This window comes from Hippoglossus hippoglossus, chromosome 11 (genome assembly GCF_009819705.1).
Source record: "Hippoglossus hippoglossus isolate fHipHip1 chromosome 11, fHipHip1.pri, whole genome shotgun sequence".
Lineage (NCBI taxonomy): Eukaryota > Metazoa > Chordata > Actinopteri > Pleuronectiformes > Pleuronectidae > Hippoglossus > Hippoglossus hippoglossus.
The window spans coordinates 7,086,280-7,095,802 of NC_047161.1; the positions used below are offsets into that span (position 1 = coordinate 7,086,280).

At 41.6% G+C, this 9,523-nt stretch overlaps 1 protein-coding gene across 1 annotated transcript; it reads right to left on the bottom strand.

Moving 5' to 3' along the window:
• Positions 1-5,981: 5,981 nt before the first annotated feature.
• On the bottom strand, positions 5,982-9,030 carry mrpl24 (mitochondrial ribosomal protein L24). Its single transcript, XM_034600467.1, has 6 exons — positions 8,940-9,030; positions 8,522-8,708; positions 7,877-7,972; positions 7,329-7,432; positions 6,949-7,079; positions 5,982-6,430 (listed from the first exon to the last, which is right to left on the bottom strand). Exons 2-6 carry the CDS (start codon positions 8,702-8,704, stop codon positions 6,294-6,296), a joined length of 651 nt encoding a protein of 216 aa, XP_034456358.1. The 5' UTR covers positions 8,705-8,708; positions 8,940-9,030; the 3' UTR covers positions 5,982-6,293.
• Between the last annotated feature and the right edge of the window lie 493 nt (positions 9,031-9,523).

The following is a 9,523-nucleotide window of genomic DNA, read 5'->3' on the forward strand; positions in this document are numbered from 1 at the left end:
CGCTGGGAGGGATGGCAGCTCAAACAAGCGACGTTAGAGGCTGTGACGTGGAGCCTGACCTGCAGGGAGACACATGCATGAGTTGAGTCAGTGCAGCAGGAGGAAGATGAGGGTGATGAGGGTGCAGCTGCAGATGGGATTTTTGCAGCACACTCACTTTTACACAAGGAGGAAGATGATGATGATGATGATGAGGGAGCTATGTCTCATCCTATATTTTTTGCTGCTGCATCATTGCATTTAAAATAAATAATCACATGGAACAAGTTTGCATGCATCCTCACTGGAGTAATGAGCAGTGTGCAGACCACACAGCGGCTGCTCCATCATTCCCAACTTTAATCTGCAGGGTGTGTTTGATTTGACATCAGTAGACTCTGCACTGCCTCAGTTTAGTCATTGACTGCAGCGAATACAGAAATAACCAAAAAGTCTCAAACATTATTATTTACAGACTCAAACTGCACATCAGAGTTGCATGAATGTAGAAATATGTATATTCTTGATATAAACACTGCATCTATTAACTTTATGCTATTGTTCATTACATGATCTAATGGCAGAAGAAAAACCAAGACCAAATGCTATAGAAGAGGAATAAGAATTATGTATTTGTCTCCAGTTCGAGTCAGATTAACCTGCAAGGGGCCCTGTGCAAAAATGAGCTCTGACCACACCTCCTCCCCTCCCACATCCCTTTTTTCCCTCCATGCATTATGTGTCCTGTCATCTTCAAGAAAAGAAACTGAACAAAAAATGTATTCAGTAAAATGGACCGTGGTAAAGTAGGTTTGACACAAGGACGCATGAAAGAAAATCAACCCGCCTGACGACATTGAAAGTGTTGAATTGTAAAAAATTGGGCAGTTTTAGTGTTGGACTCCGAAAAAGTGCATGAAGAATAAAGACCACGACTCTACAGCCGGTTGTGCAGCTCTCTGAGGCTGTGTAGGCACAAAGGGCTTTGAGCTGGAAGCTTCATCCTCTTGGAAGGTTGAGATATTTCACAAGATAAATGGAAACATGGACCTGGAAGAGGAAACGTCAGTGGATCCAAAACAAATTCCTGGGCTTGCTTATCAGAGCTTTGGTTTTTGAAAAGTTACCAAGGTTGTGTAAAAGATGTGTGGGGAGGATTTAATGAGCATTTTAATTAGTATAACAGTTGATATTGACTTTTCATGAATATTCTGGTGTTTTTGGCAACCCTTACTGTTTTGGCTCCCTGGGAAAGCAGCCTCCCTTTTCTAAGTCTAAAATCAGTACTGGTCCTGTCCATAGACTGTATACATAAAGATGGACGACATGACAGCTCCTCAAAAACAAAGCCAAAGCCTCTCGATGTGCACCTGGTGGCTTGCTGCAGTCATGAATCGTCTCCTCCATGATAATGGATGGGACATGGACCATGGATCAAATACAGTTTTTTCAAAGATGGTTTCTCTCGTTTTAGGTATAGTTCTTATCACACTAATGTATGTTCAAGTCTTCGTGTTTCAGGTAAGTTTGGTTTTTAATTAGTTATTTGTCATGAGCTGAGACTGATGCAAGACTGGTAGAGCGCATGTATCGACACGACACAGATACCGCAGCTCCATCGCCTGATCACTACTAAGAACACTCTGGCGAAAAATGTGGGTTAGCTGTCCATCTTTATACACAGTCCCTGGTCCTGTCAGTGAGTCGCTTAACGTTAGCATACTGATTCTTAGACATTGGATTTGGAAAAGGAAGCAAAGCGGAAAAAGGACGAAACAAGAAGAGCATCACGGTAGAGATCCTTCTTCAGGAGAGTCACACAATAAAATGTCCAATGTAGAGACGAGACAGAAATTAGAATAAATGGAATCATCAGTGGGGATAGAAAACGTGCAGCTCTCACTACAATCTCGTCTCAGTCAGTAGATTTACATCCGAGCTGAAACCTGTTCATCAGTCACACACAGTATCATTCAAGCACCCTCTTGGCTCAGAGCTGGACTTTTACCACCTGTTCGCACTGTATGTAACAGAGAAGATGAACAGGGTCAAGTGAAGTACGAACCTGCAGCCGTCTACTGACACAGTGAATGGCGCTTTGTAGGCATCGCCCTGTGGCTGGGCAGCAGCAGGTGGTGCTGCACACCTGAGGAATGTGACACCCAGATAACAGCGGCACCGTCTGAGCGGGAAATGTCAAAGCACAGAGAGCAGACAGAGTCCAGACGTGTACTTCAGCTCAACTTCAGCCATGATGGGCCGTCACAGTGACCTGGGTTGATTCAAGCCCAGTCAGCAGCTCTCATGGTGAAGACGTCATCCTCCGTGCTGCCATTTGTCCTCAGAGTCGTGGAGTATAGTTATTAAGAAGAATGGCCGTCAAGCAGAAAGTACCTCCCTCTGAAGACTCCATCATTCAGTCATTTATAAGATATTTAAAGAGACTGACTCCAGAATGCTCTGAAATTCACGTGAACCTGTAATTTCCTCCTGTTTAGTCAAAGTTGTGTCGTTTCACTTTAGTCCAACATGACATGAGAAAACATTAAAATGCACAAAAATCAATGGACCTTGATGTTTAACACAAAAGAAAACTCTACCTCCTGCAAATGATGACAAAAAATTGAAACCATACCCGAACCTGCTTGCTATTCAAAATTATTTACGTCACTTGGATTCAGACTCTGCTCAGTAGCGATTGGGGGAGCTGCGGTATCGAGGTCTCTCCGATACACATGCTCGACCAATTGCCAGTAAGCCTCAACTGTCAATCAAGATTTTATAACATCAAATGAATAGTTAAAACCAAAACTTAGTGGAATCAAAATGAACTCTTGAACAAACATCAGCGTGACAATAACTACATTAAACCACAGAAACCATCTTTGAAATAAAAAATGTTGATGACTTTTCTGTTTGGTCAGTGTCCCATCCACTAACATGGAGGAGGCAAGGTTTATAAACTATATGGTCACCAGAGGACAATCAAAATCATACAGTGGTGGAGAGTTAGTACATTTACTCTCAAACTGTTCCCCCCCCAGTTTTGAGGTACTCGAGCATTTTGCTTTTATGACACTTAATACTAAACTATAATGTAATGTTGTTAAAATTACTTCCACCTCCATAAAAATGTGTCCATGTATCACTTTAATAATATAATATAGTATAATGTAATGTGATATAATGTCATATAAAATTCCATGTTTGGGTGAAGGAATAAAAGCCCAGCAGTAAAGTAAGAGCAGTGTTTTAATTTCTTTTTAGGCTCCTAACTGTAACATAATGAGGTCTATATAAGAATCAGTTGGGAGCCAACTAAATTAGACCCAACACAGTTAAACATGCATGCAGGCCGTGCCTCAGACCTGCATACAAGCTAACATTACATTTTCCAGCAGCCATCAAACAAGCAGCCTGTAATTAGACACTATCATTATATTGTAGCTGAGCTCAGATCAAGTCAGTCGAGAGCAGCACTGACATTTAGTTTAAAGTGTCTTCAGATGTCCTGGAGATGATCACAGATCCAGAGCTTAATTCCACTTATCATCTAGAATCGTGTCTTTGAGTGAGCGAACGGCAGCGATAAACAAACAATAACACCTTTGTTGGTGACTCCGACACGTGCAGCCAACGCCACCAGGTGGGATCCATTAGTTTACGTGGCTGAAGTGTGACTCAGCTAAAATACAGAGCACAGCCGCCACTTTATTTTTATGCTTTCCCTAATTCTGCTTGAGTCATGTTCGGTGGTTGCGTTTCACTGGGTGACCAGAATTACTGTCAGCTCACCACAAAGTAGGAGATTCTTAGGACTCAGTCTACCTTGCACAAGCTGAGACGACCACAAGTCTGGGCTTTTGTGTGTGTGAATGGTGGGGGGGGGGGGAGAGGGAATACAAGAAATGAAGCAACACAAAGGTTCCACTTCACTCAGAGTCACACTTCACCTTCATGTAAATCCCTCAACTCAAATCCATACAGCACTGATGCAATGACAGGAAAGACGAACAGCTTCTGAATCATTTTCCCCTCCTATAAAAGCAAAAACCTCTAATCCCAGTTTCCGCTGACTGGCTGTTTTTTTTTTTTTTCCATCATGGATGCAGAGTGGCAGAGGCAAACTGGCACCGGGGCGGACGGGTGTGGGAAAGCTGCTCCGCTCATCGGCCAAACCAACGGCCCTGCCATGCTTTGTGCATGATGCTGCTGCAGCCGCCAGAGAGTGAACCGCCGCTGAGAAAATTTGACGCAATTTATTTTGTGACACATCATTTCTTTTAGGGCCAGAGTCTGGAAACAGGGTTAGTTGCTTCTGCAGCTGGAGAATCTGGCAACAAGTTCCCCTCAAGTCTTTATGAAAATCAATACTCGTGGTTAACCAGCGAGGAAAATAAGACTTCATGTATTTCATAAGCTGCCTCTGCCTCATATATCATTGATAAAAGTACAGCTGAGGACATGCTTAAAAAAAAAAAAAAACTGGGTATTTCATTGACAGATATATATATATTTATAACTATAGTGGGATATTTAAAGTTTTTCTTTATGGGATGCCATTACATTTAAATGTGAAAAATGCTATTTAATCATAGCCAATAACCAAATTCTCCACAGGAACCTAACCACTAAATACAGCTTAGTCACCAAGCATGGGAAGTTTTACATTTTACAAAACGTCATTGTATTCTAAAGATTCTTTTTTATCTCTGGTTAAAACATATTTGATACCGTTATATTCTTAAGGTCTAAAACCTCCCTTGAATTTAATAATATAAAAAAATATCTACTCCATAGGATGCAGAAATCTGTGAGTGACGTTCAGCCCTAAATTTTATAACAGAAATATTCCAGTTAAATTTTATCTCTCATGTTCCCCTACTCTTTAATATAATTGCTTATATTGACATTATAGATTTGAACTGCAGGCTAATAACATATAGTTTAACCTTGGTGTCCTCCCAATCACACACATCTGCAGGATAAAAAAAAACAAGTTAAATCTTAAATCTAAATATACAGCATGAATCTTTTTCTCATGCCACCCTGGTTGTTTTTCACCGTAGGGTAATAAATTCATGGGTGAGGTCATATTTGAACACTGATGCTAAAAATGTCTCAGATCAAAGGGATACATGCCAGTGTATAAAAAGTCAAACGAGGTGAACGTTGTTGAAACGGTCTGGTCTGTATAGTCTCCTTCTCCACAGTTTCCCAGACATGTTGGAAAAACACAGATTCATTTGTCTTAAGGTTTAAGTTTTGGAGAGAAGCTGGTCTCGGCTTCTGTAAAATAATATGACTATTTTCAGCCTTGGGAACGATTCAGTCATTTCCATTATCAATCCTGCCAATAGCAACCAGTGTAACTTTTACAGTCTTCCACTTCCAGACTCTACTTGAGTGATTCACTGCCTCAGGGACAAAAGCTTCTGTATTGTGGGAACTTGCATGAACATCAGTATCAACCAGAATTGACTGCTGTTCTCCAGATGTTGGATTTGGATTACAAACGAATTTCACATTTTCTCCAACATCTTAGCCTCTTTGTCTTTGTTAATGGCACGTATGAATATTAATAAAGAATTGGCGTGGATGTTGAAACACAACTAGATAGGAAGGTAGGTAGGAGGAAAGCTAGGAAGGTAAGTGGGTAGGTAGGTAGGAAGGAAGGAAGGTAAGTAGGTCGGACGGTATATAGGACGGTAAGTAAGAAGGTAGTTAGGAATTTATATAGATGGGTAGGAGAGCAACTAGGAAGGTTGGTAGGAAGGTAAGTAGGTTGATAGGAAGGTAGGAAGGAGGGTGGGTAGGTTAATACTTCCAGGCATCCAGCATGTCCCACCTGAGTGCATGCTGTCTTTGACGTAGCTTAGTCAAACTTGTAATAATTGAAAACACCTGGACTGTTTGTGAACAGCTAGAGCTCGGAGATTTATTTATTTAAACTTTGCAAATTGACATCGTGTGTTACTCTTAGAAAATATGAAGTAGCTCAATTATAATACAAGCCAATAAAAATGATTCTTTAATGAGACATTTATTCATGGATTTACAAAAACAAAATTTAAGTTAAATGTTTGTTATCAGTGGTGTTTGCACATCTGTTTAACCTCCAAGCATTTTTACAGAGCTATCGTTTCCTTACTCGTTTGTGCGTTGCACCAGGATTTTACCGTCCCACAGCCAAACAGATTCTATCCTGACATAACATCCTTCAGCTCGACTTCAAACAAAAACAAGGTATCTTCAGAGTTGCTGTGAAACATGAGTATCATGATGTGGGGAGTGAGTGTCTTTGATTTCTCTGGTCAGTACCAGTAGGATCTTCTGTTTCGCCTGTTCTCCTGAATACCCAGTCTCTCCATGACCTCCTCCTCCAGCGTTTTGAGGGACGGTACAAAAGTCTTTTCTAGAGTGTCCTCAGGACTTGTGTCTTTGGGACCATCTGTGAGGGTAGAGAGGGTGGAAAAAAGCAGATCACTGAGAATAAAAAAAATATGCTCATACGGTCAGAGTTGTTAAAACATTTACTGTAACAAGCAAGTTTTCTAAAGCATTTTCTTAAACATAAAACAATTCTAACTTACTGAAACTGACGTACTGGGAAAAGACAACAAAATCTAATCAGCAGTGCCAGACTAAAGGAACGTGAGCCAAAACAAAGTCTAAGTAACTGGAATGATGCGTCACTGGAAAAACTAGTTGGAGAGTTGCTCAGCATTGTTAAAGGGTTGTGGTCCTCATGTGTCCTTTAGTACAGAATATTTTTTTCCATATTAAAATAAAGGCTCCATCTGTATCACTCTGAAGCCTATTCCTGGAATTCAAGTCTTCACACATTGGAAAGAAATGGATGGTATTATATGCTCACTACACATGGAATAAACAGCAACGGTTTTGGGTCTTAACAAGAAATACTCGTCCAATCCACCCACCCACCCACCCACACACCCACACACACACCTTTCCACTGCTCTGGCACGATGCCGTCTCGTCGCTGCACAACAGGCTTAGGGATGATACGACCCGTCCTCAGAGACACTCGGACTCTGTCACCCTCCTCAGTGAATTTCCACTCCACTTCAGTGGGCTTCCTGGGGATCGATGTCAGTACGATAAATCAGTCTGTTAAGATACCAACTATCCGGTGCATTTATCTGAATAACACTGGACTGTGGTTCAACATTCAGGAGTCGGTGTAGAGAATAAATCAAATATGCATCAACTATAATACAAAGACATTAGAAATACAGATAACATTGAAAGACCATCTACTAAAGGGACCGCAACTTATGAGTGGTTTGCTTGTTGCAAAGATCCTGAAATGGGTGCACATGGCGTACCTGTCGGAGGGGTCAATGAGGGCGACATCACGCAGCAGGAGGGGAGCCTCGCTGGCAATGTAGTTTCCACGATAATCCCCCGTGCGTCCGATGAACCTGTGATGCTAATGCACAGAACAATACTTTACAGTTGGTGAAGTCAAAAGGTGCCAAAATGGCTTTTTATGGTTCATTCTGTCAAGAGCTGCACCCTAAAAAACTTGACCCCAGACATCTGGCGCCATCTTGTGGAGCTAGAAAATAAATACATAGAGTTTTACAGTGGTCAATCAAATGAATGCCCATTGAAATATGTCTATTAACTTGGTGAAATTAGAAAATTAGCAGCACCCTCTATAAGTTTGTTTATATGTGGGTTTAAGTACCTATCAGTACTTTGTGTCGAGAGTACAAATACATCAATCAACACCATGTACACTCAGATACACAAAAAAATAGACTCTTACTTTTAGAAAAAGACAGAATTAGTGGTGGTATGAGATATTTAAGTCAATGTCCTATAAGCAAAGTCCGTCCAGTTCTCTCTGAGGGAATCGTTCCATCCTTACTGTGTTCAGTCCTTCCAGAATAACCCAGTTTCTGTGCCTGAAGACTTGGATCACTTTCCCCTGCTTCCCTAGGTCCTTCCCTGCGAGAATCTCCACCTGGGAAACAAAAGCAGATACTTGACTCTGAGTTGTATGATCATCTAACTCTTACTTTAATCAAACAAGGTTTAAGTGATGTGAAACATGACGTCCTGCAGTCACATCCACTCGATTCTCTTGGAATAACGATGCACAAGTGGACAGAGGAGAACTGGTGCTGTATTAAAATCCAGAGGGTCACACTTTTTCCAGTTTGCTACTTTGCAGGAAGTCAAGTGATAAATTCATGCCACTATTTTTCAAGCATCTTAACTTTACTGTTGGTGCCCTAAAAGTTTGCACACTATGTCTGTAGAGGCAGCGTTTTTGTGGACAGCTGATCACAGTGATATAAAAACACTTGGAGGTAGACTTGAATATTCACACACCTTGAATATGATGGTTGACATGTCTGTGTGAGACTTATTTGAACAGACATGGCACAGAAAGGAAATTGTCCACATGATCTGTCATTTAAATGGTCTCCACTCAGAGATCTGATCTGATGACCTTACTTGACTTTTCCCACGCAATGAACATGATTCGGTTGCGGGTTGAGTTTCTCACCATGTCCCCTCGGAGAACAGACCAGTCCTCCGGTGCGATCGGCTCCACGAACACCTTCCTCCTCTTCTTCCCCAGGGGATTCAACCTTTTAGCGGCCGCAGTCCACGGCCTGTTGGTGCCGTATCGGTAATCCCTGGGCACAATAACCCGGACCGCCATCGACAGGAGCGCGGTCAGCCTCATGGTGCTGCACGGACAAGACAAACCAAAGCTCGTGGGTTCACAACGTGAAGTCTCCAACCCAGGCTAGGCTAACGTTAGCTTGCGGAGTAGCTAGCTAACATTAACGTTGCGCTGCTGCGGGTAAACAAACACAACTTTGTCCGGAAACACGTAACACTCCAATGAGACTGCTACTTGTGTTTTTACGGAACAATGTTATTATGAATGAGAAATGAGGAACGCAAACTGAACTGACCCTCTGTTGACATCAATGTCACATGCAGCAGCAGAGCTGTGCCGACAGAACCGGTGTCTGCAGGCAGCGCCACCTACCGCACAGGAGCTGAACTGGATTCACGCATGCGCAGTTGCAAGACAAGATTGAAGTTTGGGCAGGATCAGGATTCAGACTAATGAATACATGATTTATTACCCACGACAGGCTTTACAACATGCACGTACAAATAAAATGAAATAAAAAATAAATTTTAATGCTAGAGTGATAACTAAAAACAACCTTCATTGTGCTTTAGCAAATCAGACAGTTTTACACCACTAAATATGCAAAGGACATTTACGTAAAACACTGAGTTAAAATAAATCAGATGTTAAACAAGCTACACCAGGAGAGATAACGTCCAAAGTTAACTAATCAAGTTCCATACCTTAAGGGGGGGTTGTTCCTCAGCTCATTGTGCAATGTACTAACTGTGTGATAATTTAAGCCAATGAACCTGTGCTTTTCACTGCAACTTTGGCAGCTGGGAAAATAATTCATATTTACCACAAAATGCTAGATGCGTGAAATCAGATGTCATGAAATATTAGTGCTTACAATAA